Source organism: Panicum virgatum, chromosome 6K, assembly GCF_016808335.1.
Source record: "Panicum virgatum strain AP13 chromosome 6K, P.virgatum_v5, whole genome shotgun sequence".
Lineage (NCBI taxonomy): Eukaryota > Viridiplantae > Streptophyta > Magnoliopsida > Poales > Poaceae > Panicum > Panicum virgatum.
Window position 1 is genome coordinate 41,767,534 of NC_053141.1, and position 21,088 is coordinate 41,788,621.

Below are 21,088 nucleotides of genomic sequence, written 5' to 3' on the forward strand. Positions count from 1 at the left end.
GGTCAGTAGTGGACGATTTTTGTTTTTGAAATGATTATTGGAGACGATTTCTGTCACGGCCCACGGGCCGACTGGGCCACACAGGTTGCGCACGGCTACTGTAGCATCGCGGGGCTCAGCTCCTTTAGTCCCAGACTGGAAATGGAAAGGAAGTTGAACCAGTTTAAATAGCCGATCCCTGGGAAGCTAGTAACTCCGGTTCGAACCTTTTGTGCGAAGCGAGGACGAAAGCGCAAGAGAGTTATTTAGCAGGTGTGGTTTACTCAAAGTGTAGAGTAGATCTTAGCCGTTATCCCGGGTCGGGTCGTTACAGGGGTATCAGAGCCATACTCTCGCGGTTTCACGCCACGTACGGGCAGAAGTGCGCGTACATGAGCACGTCGGCGCGTGGAAACACAGATGCCAACAGCATGTGGACGGACACACATGGGCTGCTGGTAGGGGTATCAGAGCCATACTCTCGCGGTTTCACGCCACGTACGGGCAGAAGTGCGTGTACATGAGCACGTCGGCGCGTGGAAACACAGATGCCAACAGCATGTGGACGGACACACATGTGCTGCTGGCAGTGAACCCACGGACGTGGCACATGGGATCGTTAGCACTAGACGTATGGGACGTGGTCCAAAAGAGGTGATCATGCTCCTTTGTCCCGTATGGGTAAGCTGGTTCGACGAGGACGTCAAATCCTAACGGGGGAGATTGTCACGGCCACGGACGGACTGGGCCACACGGGTTACTGTAGCACACGGCTACTGTAGCATCGCGGGGCTCAGCTCCTTTAGTCCCAGACTGGAAACGGAAAGGGAGTTGAACCAGTTTAAATAGCCGGTCCCCGGGAAGCTAGTAACTCCGGTTCGAACCTTTTGCGCGAAGCGAGGACGAAAGCGCAAGAGAGTTATTTAGCAGGTGTGGTTTACTCAAAGTGTAGAGTAGATCTTAGCCGTTATCCCGAGCCGGGTCGTTACAATTTCTTTTACTCTGCTGGACATGGCAGGAAGCGAGATCAGAACATTCTTTTACTCCTGCTGGACATGGCAGGAAGCGAGATCAGAACAGACAAAAAAAAAGCATCAATGCGTGCGTGCTGCGGAAGCATTACCGTTGCGTTACCATCGCATTCACGAGGGGAAAACACGAGATGTCGACCGGTCTCGCGGTAGGGGAAATACTGCGGGATGTCGGATAAGTCTGGGTGACGTGGGGTGGCGGATTTCCGAGTGTGCCGTGCCGTGCGGTCGAGACGGACGGAGCTGTCGGGGGAGGGTGGTGGCGCGCCGCGCGCGCCTCCACTTGGGCGCGGCACGCCGAACGCGCCGTGGGCGGGCACGCAACGCGAGCCCAGATCCGCGCGAGGCCAAGCCAAACTCGCGAGCATCACCAGTTCACCACCCACCTGCGCGCCCGGTCACGCGTCGGTGTCGGAACTCGGAACGGACACAGGGGGTGAGGAACGAATCGGAGGAGGACGCGCCGCGCACGCTTCCGTGTGCCGCCACCGCGGCGAGCGAGGCGAGGGGATCCGAGCCCCCTGGCCTCATCATTTGATCAGCGGGGGGGGGGGGGGGGGGGGGGGGGGAGCGCCGCGCGCGCCCGACCCCGACTGTTCCTCTCCTCGGCATCGCTAGCGACTCGTCCGGGCAGGCGGCCAGCGACGCCCCGCCGGGCTTCCGCTGGTTGGCGCCACGGCGGGTCACCCACCCGGCCGGCCCGCCCGCCCCCCGCCCACCAGACCCGACGACAGGGACGCGCACCAGCCACCAGGCCAGGCCACCAACGTCGCTATGCGACACGAACCTGCGTCGTGTGAGTGGTGTGACACGACGCAGGTCCATCGCCACACAGCCAGCCACTCCCGTGCGCGCCTGCCTACCCGCCCTGTGCCAAACGCGCGCGTCCGCGTCGTGTGGGGGCGCGCCAGCACATCGGCGGGCGGCGGGGCCAGGGTGGTCGACACGGAAGGGGAACCTGGTTTCTCTGGGGGCTTGAGGCTTGGCACCACTCGGGGTCGGGGGGACAACGTATCTGGAAATGACAACCATTCGATCAATGCCTGCGTACTGTCACAACGCCATCCAATGCCTTTGGATTCAACTTTTTTGCCCTGGTTCCCGCATTTTCGTATGGACCGGAATGACCCTGCTGGTCGGCCGTTCTTGCTTGATGAGCTTACATCTTACCCTATGGCCGCCGTGGTCGAGGAGATTAATATGATCGAGGCCACTTAGAGCAACTCTAACAGAGTGATCTTTCCTTTTTCCTTTCTATTTTTTTCAATATAGGGGATTGATGTTGAAAAAACTTACTCCAGCAGATTGATTTTTCATCTCTCTTTCCCCTTTATTTTTTCTCAATCCCCAATAATTTCTCTCCAATCCCTAATAGAAAGAGGAGACATCACATCTCCCTTTCCATATAGAAAGGGAGAAAAATCAATCTGCTGGAGCACTTCTTCCATATATGTTAAAATTAAGAGAGGGGATTTCTCTATATGGTGAGAAAGAGGAAATGAAAAGATTAATCTGTTGGAGTTGCTCTTAGCCTGAAAATATCTTCTGGGCTAGTGGTATGCTGGATGGTGTCATAAGCAAAGAACTACCCTAAGGAATTATAATCCTCACAGTCAACCATCTTAAATAGGCACAACTTTTTTTCAACATTTGTTAATTGAAAATTAAATTCATACCGTTAAACATCATTGACGCCATATATTTTGGGCTGATGCTTGTCATATGGACACTAAAAAAACACAAAAAAATGTCATTGACATGCCTAGAGCCCAAAACAAGGTTATGATTATGACTCCCTCAATTTCAAAATATAAGTTGTGGTTTGACTCGGCATATTGTCCGGTAACTTCTGTTACATTACAATGTTTTTAAACAAACAAATCACAATCGCAAGAAGATACCTTTTCGAGTGGAAACATAACGATACTACAATTCAATGGAACAAGAATCACGCCATTAAAAAATCGAGTGAAGTATGTTGTTTGAATTTTAAAATAAGCGTGTTTATATGCATTAAGATTTTAAATCTCCACTATAGCTATTTGAGGCATGGTACCGCTATTTGAACTCAGGCGTAATTTAGTCACTATAGCTCGCCTCATTTAGTCTGCTATTAATTGTTTTTAGAATCCAGCCATTAAATCTTTTAGCCCGCTATTTAAAATCATGATATGCATATAGAAATTTTGCAATGTTTAGGAAAAAAATAAGGACCGTTTGGTAGAAAAGTCGGAGAACCAAACGCCAGCTTTCTCGCATATCTGGGACCCAGGCATCTTTCTCTTTCCTACGCGGCAATGGCCCCGTCTGCAGCATGTTCGGTTGGCTTAAGCCACAGCAGATTCACTGCAGCAGCTGTTTTTTGTGAGAGCTACATACCGTAGCGGTTGGTTACTGTAGCGGATTTATTTTTTTAAGAAACCCGACTACCCGTGCGAACGTATAATATACCGATATTGCAGCTAAAGTAGTACTGTAGCTACCGTACAAGCCAGCGCTGGCTTATCAGCGAGCCAAACGGGGCCTTGGTTTCTCCGTGCTAGTTCCTAGCATGGTTTTTTTTATATGTATGGAGTACTAAATAAAATCTATTTGTAAAAACTCTTCAGGGATGAGTGCAATTTTTCGCGATGAATCTAATGACGTTAATTAATCGATGATTGGCTACAGTGATGCTACAGTATTTATTCTCAAATCATGCAGTTAGAGGTCTCATTAGATTCTTCAAAGTTCCTAGCGCAGAGTTTTGAAGTTATTTTGTAAATTATTTTTTTAGTATATCTAATTATTAGTCAAAGTCAGCATAGTGTAGTACAAACCAAACTGCACCAATGCGTCCGTTGCCGTTTCATCTCGTACGGTCAGACGACCGGGCAGCGACCGACCAGCCGTCCTCCCACCAGCCTCGCCGACGGCGACTCGCACCACCAACCCTGCAGCGCCGCCCGGCTGGCCGTCTCCCCGGCCGCGAACTGAGCCGAGCCCGGCGCGGGCGCGTCGTCGGCGTCGCCGTCCCGGACGCGGATAGGCGCCGCCGCCGGCTGGCGAGGCCGGCACGGAAGAACGAGGAGAGGACGACGACGAACCTGGGGTCTTGGCCGTTGGCCGGTCTGAAACCCGTCTCGATCTACTTCTCGACTTTCTCGTACGCGCTCGCGCAGGTTGCAATCATTGCGGCATCCATTCCCGCGACCGCCAGCTCCTGTTCCAGCTCGGACGATTGTGGGGTGTTTAGATTCAGGGACTTCAAAAAAGTCCCAGGGACTTTTTAGTATTTAGAAGTATTAAATAAATATTAATTATAAAACTAACTGCAGAACCCTGGGGCTAAACTGCGAGACGAATCTAATGATGTATCTTAATCTATGATTAGCGAATGGTTACTGTAGCATCACTGTAGCCAATCATCGATTAATTAGGCTCATTAGATTCGTCTCGCGAAAAAGCACTCAGCTGTCAAAAAACATTTATAAACAGATTTTATTTAATAATATAAAATAGTAAGATTCCTTTTGATGTGATAGGGACTTTTGGAAAAAGTCCTGGAGCCAAACAGGCCCGGTCTGCCGCTCGTCGGGCACGCACGCGTCTGCCCCACCGGCCGGCCACCGCCGCCAGACTCGCCGTCGTTTTCGAGCACCAACCCCGCCCACCGCCCACCGCCCCACCGGTCGGACCGAGAAGCCCAGCCAAGCAACCACACCGCACCGCACCCGAAACTAAGGCACTGTGCTGACTGCCTATCGGTTGGCCCCGGATTGGGGCCGCGCGCCGCTGCTGGCAGGGGAGGTGCAAGTGCGGGTAAGCGGGTTGGATTGGAATATCGGAGGGAGACCAACATGGGGCGTGACGTTGCGAATTTGCAATCATGCGCGCATGTGTTTAATTTAATTTCGTATCACTAATTTGGTGAGCCGTTCCTTTAAAATTTTGTTTTGAGGCGTCATCGAGTGGTACTGGTCATCAGTTGGATAGTATCAGAAGCAAGGGCTCCCTCTAAGGAATGGGTCTGTTCCACGGTCAGCTACGTTTTTTTAAAAAAAAAGAAAATGCTCGAGACCATACGGAGAGGAATAGGATAAGAAGAAAACCAATCAGCGTCAACACATCACTGAACGCTCGCACTTGTCTAAATTGGTCTACGGACCACAATACCATTTCTTAACAACTTAGCATGGACACTTAAATGTCAGAACTTGTCAATTACTTTATTCACTCAGCACTGAAAACAACTAAACAACAACATGGCTCACCGAGTTGGTGACCTTACATGCAACCACCGAGTTTATTATGAGCAATGCAAGTGACTAGTAGTGGCCAAAAGGAGAAAATTATATATAAAAAAACATGATTCCGTAACCAAGCCAGAGAAGAAAAAAAAATGGAGTTTGGCCGAAGTAGACTATCTTCTCATTCTCGAAAAAAAACACACAATTTGTTTGGAGTGCCATTTTGGTTGGATGCTGACTTGTGGAATAAGAAAAGTGATTAAATATTAATACGTTATAACAACTTTTTCCTACTTAATCGCCTTTTGGAAGGCAGAAGTGGAGGCAAGAGAACATAAGAAAGCAAGGAGGTAGCCATGCTGCAGTCAGAACTGAGACCCTATTTGGATCCTCTAGCTAATAATTAGCTAGCTAAAATTAGCTATTAGGAATCCAAACAGATCAGCTGATGAGGTATTAGTTATCCTTCAGCTAATTTTTACTATAATATTTCATTATCTAATTGAACCTAGCAAATTGTGTGTAGAGTTCTTTTGACCCCCAATCCACTCCTGGCGCCAAAAAATATAAGGTTAATCTTGTCCATTCATATTAAAAAATAGCAATTAGCTGATGGATCCAAACACACATAGCTATGCTTAGTTAGCTAATTTTTAGTTAGCTAATAGAAATTATTACCAATTAGCTAGCTAATTATTAGTTGGGAAGGATTAAGGAGGGTCTCGGAACCGGAAAACAGCCAAAAACGAGATGTACAAAAAGGGTGTTTTTTTTAAAAAAAGCTACAAAAGGGTGTATCCAGCTACAAACGAGAGCACGAACAAAGTTCGTCAGAATATAACTTTATGCCATGATGCGCCATAAAAGGAAGGGATGCCTAACTTCACGCCGAAGCAGAAGGGAATTCCCAGTTTCCACTGCAACCGACACCGTGCAAAATTTTTGAAATAAAATCTTTGCACATTTGAATTATTAAACATAAACTAATCATAAAACTAATTACAGTACTCATCTGTAAACTACAAGATAAATTTATTAAGACTAATTAATCCATCATCAGCACATGTTTATTGTAGCTTTATTGTCTAATTATGACCTAATTAGGCTCATTAGATTCGTCTCGTAATTTACAAGAAAACTATGTAATTAGTTTTTTTATTTTATCTAGATTTAATACTCCATGCATGTACCGCAAGATAATTTTGAATTTTTGAAATTTACATCTAAATAAGCAGTAATTGTAACTGAAACAGAACAGGCCTTGCCAACTTCGAACAGAGCCTGCAGCGACTAGGGACAGAAGAACGGTCCGAGACGGGGACTTTCAGAGACTGCGGCATTCTGTTTTCTTTCTGGAAATTTTGGCCCCACACTGCAATTCGCATTCTGTACCCTATTTTATCCATTTTTTATAGGTTTCAGGTTCGAATTATTCCATATGAAATGGATGATGCAGTAATTCGTTTGGCGAGTTCAGACTTCAGTTGGCCCTCGCGCTATTGTTCTCGACCCTGATTATCAAAAGAACTGACGCCACAACTCGCAACTCCGTAATCTCCAAACCTTCCGGGGTCGGGAGACCTTCTCCGAGCATTGCTCGCCGCCGGCGCATCCAATAAACGGAGTAGCCATCCGCGCTCGAACGCTATTGCAAATGATCAAGGCGACGTTGTTATTCGAGTTCAGAGTTCAGGCGCCTCCACAACTACGAGGGCCAACATCTGACGCCCTCAATCAACAAGACCGACCGAAATCTTACTGAACCTGCCGCCGGAGAGCCGGCCATCACGCGACGCGGCGGCAGATGGTGACGCCGTCGGCGACGGCGAGCTGGCACTGTGGCACACCTCGACGCGCCCGTCGGCGGAGAGCCGGGCGTTGAGGTCCCGCATGGCGGCGGCCATCCGCCGGTCGTGGTCCGACAGCGGCGCGTCGGGCGGCAGCGCCACCGCGCCGTCCCACAGCGTGTTGTCGTACACGATGGCGCCGCCGACGCGCACCAGGCGGAGCAGCCGCTCGTGGTAGCACGCGTAGTTGGGCTTGTCGGCGTCGACGAAGGCGAAGTCGAAGGCGCCCGCGTTGCGCTCGTCGGCGAGGAGCGCGTCGAGGTGGTCAAGCGCGGGGTCCTCGCGGAAGTCCATCTTGTGCGCGACGCCGGCCTTGTCGAGGAAGGGCCGGCCGACCTCGTAGTACTCGCGGCTCACGTCGATGGCGACGACCTTGCCGTCGCCGGGGAGGGCGAGCGCGGTGGCGAGGAGCGAGCAGCCGATGAACACGCCCACCTCGATGGTGTTCCGGGCGCCCATCAGCCTGATCAGCATCCGCAGCAGCTGCGCCTCGTCCAGGGGCGTCGCCATGCCCCTCCTGCACGGGCACGCAGCGCACGGCTACTGGTGATGAACAAGCTTACAGAAGAGCAGCTGCAGCCTGCAGCGGAGTGGTGGGCACGCATCGCTCGTGCTTGTCGGTGAGGAGGCGCAGCTCGCGCAGGCACGCCGGCTCGTTCGGCAGCACCGTCGTGTCCAGGACGTACTGCACACGCCGCCGCCAACGCGTCAGCGTGATCACCATGATCGGCGAGAACGAAGAATCGACGGCTTTGTACTGGTTCGTTCGTGTGATCGTATTACCTTGTACAGGGCTTGGCAGAGCAGCGTCTTGTTGCTGCTGTCGGTGTTGCTGTGGACGTTCGGTACCGTCACGCCGCCGCCGCCGCCGCCGCCGCAGGTCGCCATGGCCGGATCGCGCGCCACTCCCTGCAGTTGCCAGGTTAGCTAGCACAGCTGACGGCTTCGTTCGTAGCGTGTGCTCTGCTAATAACCCGATGCCGTGGTGTCCATGTATAAAACCTTATCGTTGCCGGTTAATGTAAATAATGTTGTGTTGCGATGCCAGACACATCCGATCCACTCCATGGTTAATTCTTAATCTATCTGGGTGCTCGCTAGTAGACGCTTTAGTTTTCTCGCTAGGCCTAATCCACTACCCGCCAGTCCGCTCTATAGACAGATAATAATGATGCTTTCACCGTCAAGAAAGTCAATAATAATGCTTTTTTTTAGATTATAAGCAATAATGCTTGCTTTGAACATATTCATTTCTGAAAAGACTTCACCATCTTCGCTTGGTGGGTCGTTATAAATAAGTCGTTCGCCTTTCTTGGTCCTCCTCCGTCCGCTACGTGCCCTGATGCCGATGCCCATTCAACGTTGTGTCACCTCCCACCCACCGAGCAATTTCCATGTGCCATGTTAATGCACCGGTCAATTAGCACTAATACACATCACGTGTTGACACACATGTGACATCCAACACTCGTACTTAGGGATGCAATCCCATATTTTTTGGGTCACTGGGTCGACCCAAAACTTAATAAAATGAGCTAGAATGGCATGCTACGTAATTAATTTGGAAGAGAAAATAAACTAAAATGAGAAACCCAAAACACCAACGAGTGCCCACTTGCATCCCTCGTACTACAGGTGATGAATAATCTTACAGAGATGATGGATAGTATTCAGTAACCATTATACTAAACCTTTAATATTAGAATCAATTCATTATTTACATTGGCCATTAAATATTAAAATAATCTTACAGAGATGATGGATACGGCGAGCAGGCGCGCGGACCAGACCAGACGCCCGCTTCCGCTTGATGTTCAAGCAAGGACATGGACAGCAAGGTTTACCTTATTCTTTCGTAATAGTACTGTAGTATACTCTGCTCGCTGAAGCGCGCACACAAGAAAAGGAACCCTACAATACAAGCTCGCTCAGACGACGCGGCGGCAGAGCGTGATGCCGTCGGCGACGGGGAGCTGCACGGCCTCGACGCGCGCGTCGGCGGCGACCCTCGCGTTGAACGCCCTGATCGCCTCCCGGATCCCCCGGTCGACCTCCGTCAGCGGCGCGTCGTCCGGCAGCGCCACGGAGCCGCCCCAGAGCGTGTTGTCGTAGGCGAGCACGCCGCCGACGCGCACCAGCCGCAGCAGCTGCTCGTGGTAGTTGCCGTAGTTGTCCTTGTCCGCGTCCACGAACGCGAAGTCGAACGCGCCCTCGTTCCCCGCCTGCACGCACACGCAGCAGGGTCGAACTGATCAGCGCATGCACAGAACGATGGCCGATCAAGAGCAGAGACGGTTGATGGCATGGCGGCGTACGTCGGCGAGCAGGTCGGCGAGGATGGGCAGCGCGGGGCCCTCGCGGAAGTCGACCTTGTGCGCGACGCCGGCCTTCTCGATGACGGGCCGGCCGAGGTCGAAGTACTCGCGGCTGACGTCGATGGCCACGATCCTGCCGTCGTCGGGGATGGCGAGCGCGGTGGCGAGCACGGAGCCGCCGGTGAAGACGCCGACCTCGATGGTGTTCCGGGCGCCCATCACCTTGAGCAGCAGCGACAGCAGCTGCTCCTCGTCCGGCGGCGACAGCATGAACCCGCTGAAAAGAGCATCGCAAAAACCCCAATCGCACCATGATCAAAGGATGTGTCAGACTTGAACAGCAAATCAGGCCACATTTTTTTCTTTTTTTTTTTGAAAAAAAAGTGAGGGTGTACTAGGTGTGCTGCTCGGTGATGAGGCGGAGCTCGCGCAGGTGCTCGTTCTCCCGCGGGTACACCATCGTGTTGAGCATGTACTGGTGCCGCCGACCGATCACATGTTCACAACAGCATCAGATCATCAGGCGTCCAGGAAGATAATTAAAATTCTCGACAGGTATGCAGCTTCGAGTAAGGACGACGCACCTCGTAGAGGGCCTCGCTCTTGAGGAGCGTCTTGGTGCTCTCCTTGCTGTGGATGTACTTCACCTCGCCGCCGCCGGCAGCCATGGCGGCCGTGCTCCTCGCCGGCGAGCCGCCCTGCGCCAGCAGCGTAAGCCCGCGTCACGGTCGAGGTGGCGGCGTGCTAGTGCGCTACTGCTAAGTGCATCAACGCCACCGGGGAGCGCGCTCCGCTCCAAACGGGTGGCGCTGGCATGCATCATCACGCGCAGGTGCGGGGCCAAGTGGTGGCCGATCCGCTCGCTGCTCATGTCTCGGCTTGTTCCGTCTCCACGCCTCCTCCGTCCGAGGGGCACGATGCCTCTTGTCGGGCTCGGCCGCTTTGACGCTCGCGTGGCGCGGCCGTGCGTGCTTTCTGTAACACCCCGGATTCCGGATCATCCGGGTGAGAGCCGGATCATCCGAACCGGTGTTGGAACCCGGCCTTATCTATTCTCTGGGCTTTCTCTCTCTCCCTCTTATTTTCTTCCTCCTCCAAACAGAGCCGAGCTGAGCTCGTCCCGTCACTGCCCCCTCCCATCGATCTCCTTCCTCCGGCCACCGTTCGTCGATTTCTTCCACGAGCACCTTTCTCATCTTGTCCTCCACCTCCCCCGCACCTCCCCAAACCTCGCTCGAGCTTTCCCCGGCCGGAATCGGCCCTCCATCGCCGGCCGCCATGGGAGCGTCGCCCGAGCTCCACCCCTTTCGCGTCGATCTGCTTCTCCGGTCCTTCTCCGCCCAAATCGACCCCAAGGATGGGTTCTTGGTGAGCTCCTCCATCTTCCCCAACCCTTGGCCAAGCTCCTTCTCGGCTCAATCGACGTCAATCGAACCTCCTTCGGCCGTTCACCATTGGAGTCGCTCGAAGCTTGGGGTCACCATCGATTTGCACCCTCCGGTCGCTTCTTCTCGCCCCGGACCCCAAGAATCGACTCCCAGGTGAGCCCTCAACGTTCCCCGCCCTTTTCCCTATAGTTTCCTCGCCGGAGCACTGCCACACGCTGCCCGCGTGCCCAGGTCCGGATCATCCGGCCTAGGGTCGGATCATCCGGTATCTTTCAGTGGCAAAAAGTAATATTGGGCCGGATCACCCGGCCTTATTTCGGATCATCCGATCAGCACATACCTTTAGTGCTTGTAAAATATGTAGAAAATTATAGAAAAATCAGAAAAATGTAAAATTAAGTTTGTTAGCTTCGTATTTTCATGCTCTATAGGATAGAACTATAAAATGCGTTATTTGACAACTTTTACTATATAGTTTTAATTATATTAGATAAAATGCCCTTATAGCTTGTTAAATGCATAATTGGGGTTAGAGGAAAATAATAAAAATATGAAACCAGCCGGGTTAAATTTTTTTAGACTCGTACAAGGTTTAATTAGCCTCCGCTTATGTAGTTGTTCATGTTTAGGCAATAGTGATCTTGTGCTCGTATTGTTGCGCTTTTTAATGCATTATCCATGCATTTATGCATATACATCGTTTCACCTCATTTTGGTACGCTAGATGTACCACGTTTGGACGTGAAGCATGCGGTGTTGGGGCCGAATCACAAGACGGTGTTCGGTGGACATCTCCAAAAAATAGAAGGACCCGCTGAAGCAACCGAAGACCCGGCCCAATGGTCGGAAGGGCCCAAGGCCTTGCGAGTATTAACACAAACTTAGTGTTACCCTCAGACAAGTTCCGGTGCATGTCCTATTAATTTAAATTATGACACCTATATACATATCTATTACATGTGCATTACGTTTAGGAATTATTTGAAACCCTAGTTGCATGATCCCTAGGTTTCCCTGGGCCTTATACTAGTATGTGTAGGTTGGTAGCACTGCTATGCTTAATAGGGTTCGGTAGAAGTCGAGTGATATCCTGTCACTCGCGAGATATATGAAGTATTTATATTTCAGTACAGGAATATTGTACTCAATATGGAAGGTAGTGGATGGGAGACCGGGTGGGGGATGCGTAGCCCCATCTGTGTTGATTAAGGACCGTTCCGTTGCCGGCTGTGCTGATCGGGGATTGAATTGTACTAACCGCATGCCGGGAGTAGGAGGTAGTCGAAACCAGTAAGCCGAGTACTGCTTTGCTTCGAAAGTACAGGAATCCGCACCCAACTCCTTGGGCGAGTCGAGTGGCCGCGGAGAATTGGGATGCACGAGTTTACTTTTGGTGGTCTCACGTAGGGCTCGGCTGACTATATGTCGTTGGGCTGGTTCCTATAGTTCGAGGTGGGGAGGGGAAAGGTCGGTGCGTGGGGTCCGATGGTGCTTTTGCGTGCCGTGTTGGTTAGGTCCACCTTACAAGGTTAAATCGAATCGATTCGCCGTGTCTCGCGGTTATGAGAGCTTTGATCTCTTGGTCACATCGTAGAGAGGAAATGGAATAAAATGAGATGAGATGCAATGAGGGCTGATTGTTATTTAATTAATGTTTTGTTCACCTTAATTGTTATAGGTTTGCAAATCATAGATGATTAGTAAATCTAATGATATAAATGGGAGCTAAAACTTGGAAAATAATGACTCACTTCTAGTGCTTTTCTAAAAACTAACCACCAGCCAAAAAACCTTGCATGTCTAGATATGTGGGCTAAGTATACCCACTGGTTGGATAAGTCTTGCTGAGTATTAGTTGCTCATGGTTTATTGTTTACTCTGTTTCAGGTATAGGAGCTAACTAGGTTTCACATCGGTGGGCTCGATTTGACGCCTTGTCTTCACGTCTCGGTAGTTCTCGACTTATTTAGTTTGTTTTATCTATTCTCTAGTAAAAATGCTCTGCAAGTCAGGTTCTCTTCCGTTGCTATCTTTTGTTTTTGTAAGTTTTAAATTGAAAGCTATTTTGTAAAAGCCTTAATATTACTTGCTATTTTTGTAAGATTATGTCATGCTGGTACCTTCTGCGCTCGCCGTCGTGTGAGACTTCTGGTGTATTTTGATCGGTCTGTGGGTTGGAAACAGCATGTTAAGTTACACTTAATTAAGCTAATGCGTCTGATGTATTCAAATGATGGTAGTTACGCTTAATTAAGTGTTTTAACTCAGCGGGTCTGTCACAGCTGGTATCAGAGCTGAAATGCACCAGAGGGTACCAGCATTATTATTTTGGTGTTTTCAAAACTAAAAATGAGTTTCAGAAAAATACTCTTCTTTGCACTTAAGGGATTAGGAGAGATTAGTTCGTGAGCCCTATGTATAGTGTAGATTATATCAGGTGGCTATAAATAGAATATTAACTAACTCTTAGCCATTTATTATATATACATTGTGATTCTTCTGCAGGTACACTAACCCTGTTTATGTAGAGAAGATTAGTAGTAAACAGTTAGTATATATAGGGAGAGTACGTATTGTGCCACCGAATGATCTTCGTATATTGCCATAGTTTGATTAGCAAGAATTTTCTTTGGTGAGGACGTATAAGTCATGCATACATCATATCACACATATAGTTTTGTTGTGGATGTTTATTAGCATTTCTGTGTAAATTTCTTCACACCATGCACAACTCATTTTCAGTAATTTCGGACCTCACGTGGTTAGGGAACCCTGAAAACCAGTGCGTAGTATTGAGCGAAATTTATCTACCCTGAAAACCAGTGCGTAGTATTGAGCGAAATTTATCTACTTGATTAAACAGTTGAAACACGAGGCTACGCATCTAGTAGTCATTAGTGTTTCTCGTTTCCGCGGATAAAAATCTTCTAGATGGTTTTGCTATCCTTCAGAGTCAAACTTAGGATGTTAACCTTAGATGAGATCCTTAACCGTTTTTTTATATCTTTTCCCCGCCATAATCGGTTCACATTATCCTATTCGTCGTTCCATTACTATTCTATCTTCTCTAAACGTTGATGTCTTCTACTATTGGTCAGTATTGATTTGAGATCATATATCCTCATTTCTGGGTTATTCATTTCAATGCTCGAAGATAATCGATTCTGGCTAATCTTGATAACTAAGAGCATTCTGTTGTTCTTCTAGCATTGATATTCGTTTATCTTTAGTTCGCTTGACTCCTACACCTAAATTGGAACCGTTAGCATTTTTGCTCAATTAAACCAGAATAAATTAAAAACTTGAATATATATAATATAGTCCGCCTACCAAAATAGGGTCGCCTTCAGTATCTCTTTTTATGATCAGTTGTATAATCTTCTACTACTGCTCTCCTTGCTACCGCAAATAGTAAAATCCCAGGATATGTTACTCAACTAAAAGCGGAGACAATTTTTGGTGGTCAGATCTTCTCCTATTGATCCAGTATTCTGGAAACCTGTCCTTTGAAGAAGACCGGCTGAAACCATTACAGAGCCTTCTCGAATCCTCTCACACTCTAAGTAGCTGAAAATCACTTTTTCTGGTTCGTTGACCAGTCCGTTCTTCCTTCTTCAAATTTTGCTCTATTTCCTTGTTCTTGTCACCTTTAGATCCATTATCCAACCCATGTCAGTTTGACCTTTTGCTCAATTAGTTATGGCAAGCCCACTATTGCATCACATCGCATTTCATTGTTGGGCCATACCAGGTTACTGCACGATTACAGAAAACATTGGTGGTAGTTCGGCTGACCATTTGTATTCGTGCTTTCGAGTATATTCTCTGGCTGTTTTCGATTTCTGTAATCTCTTTCGATCCATTTGTGTTATTCGGAGTCTATTATTGATTCTTAGGAGGTGGAGATTTGTCCCATGACCTTTAGTGCCGTGATGGAGCCTAGGGCCTCGCGTGTGTGGCCACCACGCGATGGTGCTACTGGGTGCGTGCTGGTGCTTAAGTGCATGTGGATGAAACTACATCACCAATTCTTTTTGAACAGGCTTTGGAACCATTTTCTCTGCTTTTGCTCTTTAAGGGGGTAGGCTCTCGGGGGGATAACAATGTGAATGGGCTGTTTTATATTTAAGTTTCTGGGGGGTCATAGTCTACTGACCTGCATAGCAACATATGCATCTTTCATCATGCAACTCAAAATAATAAACAATATGAGCAAGAGTATCCTTGAACAAAAATTTTCTTTGATACCCTTACTTATCTAGGCCAATGACATCTTCTCTGCGCAACCCATCGAGGTGTTTGGTTTCTTCCTAGAATATCTACCAATCGTGTATATCAACAGAGTCTTTGGGGATCAAAAAAATAAGAAGAAGAAATGTCGAAAAATCTCCTTCTCCTGGTCGACATCTACCAACTCTAGGAACACCCACTTAGGTTTGGAACTTAGTGCACGTATCGTAAGATCGAATGGAATTATTTTTCTTGTACCAAAACAATGTTGGGTTCTAACAAATCTAGTTTCACTCACAACCACCCAGAATCTCTGGAACTATGCCTATGATTTCACCAACTGCACAGAAGATACTTAGGGGTTCGAAGAAATACTTTTGTTGTGAATATCAATCTTATAAAATCTACCTATGAAACCCTTTAGCAATCTAAACCTCCGTATTTCCTTCTCCGCTTAAATCTCGGGACGAGATTTCTTTAAGGGGGTAGGATTGTAACACCCCGGATTCCGAATCATCCGGGTGAGAGCCGGATCATCCGAACCGGTGTTGGAACCCGGCCTTATCTACTCCATGGGCTTTCTCTCTCTCCCTCCCTCTCATTTTCTTCCTCCTCCAGATAGAGCCAAGCTGAGCTCGTCCCGTCACCGCCCCCTCCCATCGATCTCATTCCTACGGCCGCCGTTCGTCAATTCCTTCCACGAGCACCTTTCTCACCTTGTCCTCCACCTCCCCCGCACCTCCCCAAGCCTCGCTTGAGCTTTCCCCGGCCGAAATCGGCCCAACATCGCCTGCCGCCATGGGAGCGTCGCCCGAGCTCCACCCCTTTCGCGTCGATCTGCTTCTCCGGTCCTTCTCCGCCCAAATTGACCCCAAGGATAGGTTCTTGGTGAGCTCCTCCATCTTCCCCAACCCCTGGCCAAGATCCTCCTTGGCTCAATCAATGGCAATTGAAGCTCCTTCGGCCGTTCACCATTGGAGCCGCTCGAAGCTTGGGGCCACCATCGATTTGCACCCTCCAGTCGCTTCTTCTCGCCTCGGACCCCAAGAATCGACTCCCCAGTGAGCCCTCAACCTTCCCCGCCCATTCCCCGCCCTTTTCCCCATAGTTTCCTCGCCGGAGCACTGCCACACGCCGCCCGCGCGCCCAGGTCAAGATCATCCGGCCTTGGATCGGATCATCCGGCACCTTCCAGTGGCAAAAAGTACTGTTGAGCCGGATCATCCGGTCTTACTTCGGATCATCCGATCAGCACAGACTGTGGCAAATAGAAGGACCCACTGAAGCAACCGAAGACCCGGCCCAATGGTCGGAAGGGCCCAAGGCCTTGCGAGTATTAACACTAACTTAGTGTTACCCTCAGACAAGCCCCGGTATATGTCCTATCAATTTAAATTATGACACCTATATACGTATCTATTACTTGTGCATTACGTTTAAGAATTATTTGAAACCCTAGTTGCATGATCCCTAGGTTTTCCTGGGCCTTATACTAGTATGTGTAGGTCGGTAGCACTACTATGCTTAATAGGGTTCGGTAGAAGTTGAGTGATATCCTGTCACTCGCGAGATATAGGAAGTATTTATATTTCAGTACAGGAGTATTGTACTCAATATGGAAGGTAGTGGATGGGAGACCGGGTGGGGGATGCGTAGCCCCATCTGTGTTGATTAAGGACCGTTCCGTTGTCGGCTGTGCTGATCGGGGATTGAATTGTACTAACCGCATGCCGGGAGTAGGAGGTAGTCGAAACCGGTAAGCCGAGTACTGCTTTGCTTCGAAAGTACAGGAATCCGCACCCAACTCCTTGGGCGAGTCGAGTGGCCGCGGAGAATTGGGATGCACGAGTTTACTTTTGGTGGTCTCACGTAGGGCTCGGCTAACTATATGTTGTTGGGCTGGTTCCTGTAGTTCGAGGTGGGGAGGGGAAAGGTCGGTGCGTGGGGTCCGACAGTGTTTTTGCGTGCCGTGTTGGTTAGGTCCACCTTACAAGGTTAAATCGAATCAATTCGCCGTGTCTCGCGGTTATGAGAGATTTGATCTCTTGGTCACATCGTAGAGAGGAAATGGAATAAAATGAGATGAGATGCAATGAGGGCTGATTGTTATTTAATTAATGTTTTGTTCACCTTGATTGTTATAGGTTTGCAAATCATAGATGATTAGTATCTAATGATATAAATGGGAGCTAAAACTTGGAAAATAATGACTCACTTCTAGTGCTTTTCTACAAAACCAACCACCAGCCAAAAAGTCTTGTATGTCTAGATATGTGGGCTAAGTATACCCACTGGTCGGGTAAGTCTTGCTGAGTATTAGTTGCTCAGGGTTTGTTGTTTACCCTGTTTCAGGTATAGGAGCTAACTAGGTTTCATATCGGTGGGCTCGATGTGGCGCCTTATCTTCACGTCTCGGTAGTTCTCTACTTATTTAGTTTGTTTTATCTATTTTCTAGTAAAAATGCTCTGCAAGTCAGGTTCTCTTCCGTTGCTATTTTTTGTTTTTATAAGTTTTAAATTTAAAGCTGTTTTGTAAAAGCTTTAATATTACTTGCTATTTTTGTAAGATTATGTCATGCTGGTACCTTCTGCGCTCACCGTCGTGCGAGACTTCTAGTGTGTTTCGATCGGTCTGTGGGTTGAAAACAGCCTGTCAAGTTACACTTAATTAAGCTAATGCGCATAATGTATTCAAATAATGACGGTTATGCTTAATTAAGTGTTTTAACTCGGCGGGTCTGTCACAGCTTCTCGGCGTACTCGCGCCGTGCGCGACTGCCGACGGGAGTCAGCTAGTTTTCCCGGCGCAATTATTTAAATAGTTTTGTTTTGAAAAAAATCACATAGTTTTCCTATAATTTTCTTCAAAAAAAAAGCATCTAGAAGAAACCCACATTCAGACACTCAGACACGTAGTAAGAGCTCTCTATAAAGTTGAAAGTCCAGGTACGCTGGTTCCTTGCCTCTTCCTAGCTTCACTGAGAAATCAGAAATACCATTCTATGCTAGAGTTCCTTTGGGACTGGACCAACATTCATTTGAGATTAGTACAGACGGGAAGAGGTTAGAGTTGGAAAAACTATCGCAAGGTGTTTATATGTTTTTTTTGTTTAGGCCATGTTTAGATTATTTTTTAAAATTCCAAAAATTTTGTAAATCGTCTGCATGGTGTATTAAATATAGTCAAAAAAATCGCATTACACAAATGGACTGTAAATCGCGAGACGAATCTAATAAATCTAATTAGGCCGTGATTAGACACTAAATTACTACAATAAAGCTACAGTAAATATGCTCTAATGATGTATTAATTAGACTCATTAGATTCGTCTCGTAGTTTACAAACGAGTTCTGTAATTAGTTTTGTGATTAGTCTATATTTAATATTTCAAATATGAAAAGATGATCTTTCAAAATTCAAACTAAATGGATCTAAACACAACTTTAGTAACTTGCTTAGAGTGACTCTAATGCGGAAAAAAAATGAGAGGTGTTTGCACCAATCCCATTGTACTCTTGTCTTCCACTGCAGGAAAACCATCTATGCAGTTTTTTTTAACTCATCTATGGAGTTTTCTAGTTGCAGTTTTGCAGTTGCAAACAATCAGTTGCATGTGGTGTGCGCACTTCCATTCCGAGCAGAGTACCAACAAAATGGACCACGGTCCTTATGCGTGGCGTCGCATGTGCGACTAGAAGACATACTATCACACTTGATTATATTTAAATAATATTTTTTCTAAAATATTTTTATTTGTTTCGAAACAATTTCTATCTCTAGATATTTTTTAAAATATTTATATTCATTTCAAAACAATTTCTATCTCTAGAACATTTTTATCTTTCTTGGGACATTTTTATTTAATTCTAAAACAATTTTTGTCTTTAGATTTTTTTTATTTCCGGCGGTCTAGTCGCGCGTACAATAAATAGACGCACCCATCCTTATGGGCCTCCACCATCACCTGGGCCGTATTACGGTGTTTCTTTCGTGCCGCGTCGAGTCGCCAAGCCTAATTCTATTTAACTTCCACTTTAAGATTGATGTCATGCATGAATCCAATGTCTAGAAAAGTACTGCAACCTGCGGCTATCCCATCCAAACTTAATCCTATGTATCTTCCGATAGTACAAGCTAACTATCTGCCGGAAGGTAGATTGGAGAACCCTCATCGCCAAGGGCATGATTGGTTTGTTGCTTGCCTCTGCCTGTCCAGCACCGGGTGAACCAGGTCCTCTCCGTCTAGGCTAGTGCCATACAACCGTGGGCTGTTTGGTTAGCCGTATGTATGCAGCATGGTCCAACAGAGTAGCCGAGGGCCTGATTGGTTTGCGAATGCTAGGGGTCTCGCGCGGGGGTGCGTGCTGACCCGTCGCAAAGCGCCCGCGCGCACCTCGGCCCCCCCCCCCCCCCCCGCCTGCATGGCCCACTGTGATATTTCTTTCTTTTTTTCTCCTAAAAATTCTAATGATATTTTTATTTTTTTGTTCCAACTGAATATTTTGTTTCAGTGGAATATTTTTTATTTTCAACCGAGCAATTTTTTTTGTTTCAATCAAACTTCTTTTCAACAAAATATTTTTGTTCTGGTGGAACATTTTTGTTGAAACAATTTGTGTTAGTGGAATTTTTCTACTCAGGACGGCCCAGCTCCCCCTGTTCTCCAACGGCCCACCTTGCACCTATGCGACGGGCCGGCTCGGGGTCACGCGGGAACCAATTGCCGAACCGCCGCCGCCGCCGCCCCCGGCCCTCTCCTCTTCTATAGCCGAAGGCCATGGAGCCGCCCCGAACCCCGACAACCCGAAACCTAAAGGCCGCCGCCGCCGCCACCCCGGCCGCCGGCGGCTGCTCCCCCGCCAACCGCCCCTCCTCGGCAGCCGCCCCTCCCTCTCCTCCTCCCCTAGCTCGCCGACGGCGGGGTCGAGTTTCTTCTTCCTCCCCTCTGCGATGTGATGCGTCGTCCCCGCATATGCGGGGAATAGATTTTCCGAAAATTCGGGCGGACTTGTCTGCGGTGTCCAATTCGAGTCTACCTCTAGTCCTCTACCACCAACCCCCCCCCCCCCCCCCCCCCCCCCCCCCATCCACTGGCTACTGGACGGGGACAGAACATGGATGGCCCAGCTGGCAGCTGCCTGCAAGGCAATACTTACTGTCGGTGAGGTGCATGGAGCTATGGACATTGCTATGCTAACGATAAAAAAAAAGACATTGCTATGATAGGGATCCCTATAGCCGTTGCCCAATGGCCAGCAGCGTGGAGCTAACTGTCGGCCAACGGTAGCCGCTCGCCCCGTCAACGACTTCACGCACTACACGGTGTGCTAATTCTAGAGCGAGCGGTCAGGGATCGCCGAGCAGTAGCGCGACAGGCCGCACAAGCAGTCAAGCAAAGCCAAGTTGGAGCCGCTAACCTTGGGCGCGCCGTGGACTTGGACGGGGCCTCGCGCCGGCGGCTCAGGCCGCCGGCCGTCGGACCGCCTCGCCGACGCCGCCGCGCGCGGGCCGATCTTGAGCCGGCGTCGGGCGTCCGCGCGCAGCGAGCTGACCGGTGGTGCCAGGCAGACCGTGGCGCCGGCCGTGTACATGCTGCCCCGAGGCGGCGGCGGCGGCTGACTGGTGTTGCCAACGGCAGGCGGGTAGCTCCGATCCCTTACGCCGGTGGGGCTTCCGGCACGCGGCGGAGCTGCTTCTACTGCTCCGTTCTCTCCTCGTCTGATCTCTCTCGGAGTCTCGGTCACACTCACACCACCCTCCTTTGAGTTGGGCCGAGTAGAATGAGCTCCGCCGCCGTCTTTGACGGTGATAAAAGCTCGAGGAATGACTGAATGAGGACACTCTGGCCCGACAGGGAGTCTCCCCGTCCCACTCAGCGGGCCCAGCACTCCAGCAGACGACAACCGTGGCCACAACGAGAAAAACGAGCTGGACCTCCTGTGTCGATGGACCATCTCCACAGTCGATGAAGCTTCGTAGAGAGGTTTATGATATCAAATTTTACTCCTTCCGTTTCAAAAATTTTCTCCGTCCATTTCAAATTATAGATCGTTTAATTTTATTTATTT

The 21,088-nt window shown here is 48.8% G+C and overlaps 2 protein-coding genes and 1 long non-coding RNA gene across 3 annotated transcripts; all 3 read right to left on the reverse strand.

Annotated features, from left to right (window-relative positions):
• Nucleotides 1-6,436: 6,436 nt before the first annotated feature.
• Nucleotides 6,437-8,504, reverse strand: LOC120713689 (tricin synthase 1-like). The gene is made up of 2 exons (XM_039999636.1): nt 7,870-8,504; nt 6,437-7,771 (listed from the first exon to the last, which is right to left on the reverse strand). Exon 2 carries the CDS (start codon nt 7,594-7,596, stop codon nt 6,970-6,972), a length of 627 nt encoding a protein of 208 aa, XP_039855570.1. The 5' UTR covers nt 7,597-7,771; nt 7,870-8,504; the 3' UTR covers nt 6,437-6,969.
• Nucleotides 8,505-8,753: 249 nt separating this feature from the next.
• Nucleotides 8,754-20,832, reverse strand: LOC120713688 (tricin synthase 2-like). The gene is made up of 5 exons (XM_039999635.1): nt 20,438-20,832; nt 9,986-10,099; nt 9,797-9,876; nt 9,402-9,678; nt 8,754-9,308 (listed from the first exon to the last, which is right to left on the reverse strand). Exons 1-5 carry the CDS (start codon nt 20,609-20,611, stop codon nt 9,015-9,017), a joined length of 939 nt encoding a protein of 312 aa, XP_039855569.1. The 5' UTR covers nt 20,612-20,832; the 3' UTR covers nt 8,754-9,014.
• LOC120713690 lies at nt 13,799-18,235 on the reverse strand. Its single transcript, XR_005691240.1, has 2 exons — nt 17,011-18,235; nt 13,799-16,093 (listed from the first exon to the last, which is right to left on the reverse strand). It is a non-coding gene; the product is annotated as an uncharacterized LOC120713690 (long non-coding RNA).
• Nucleotides 20,833-21,088: the final 256 nt, after the last annotated feature.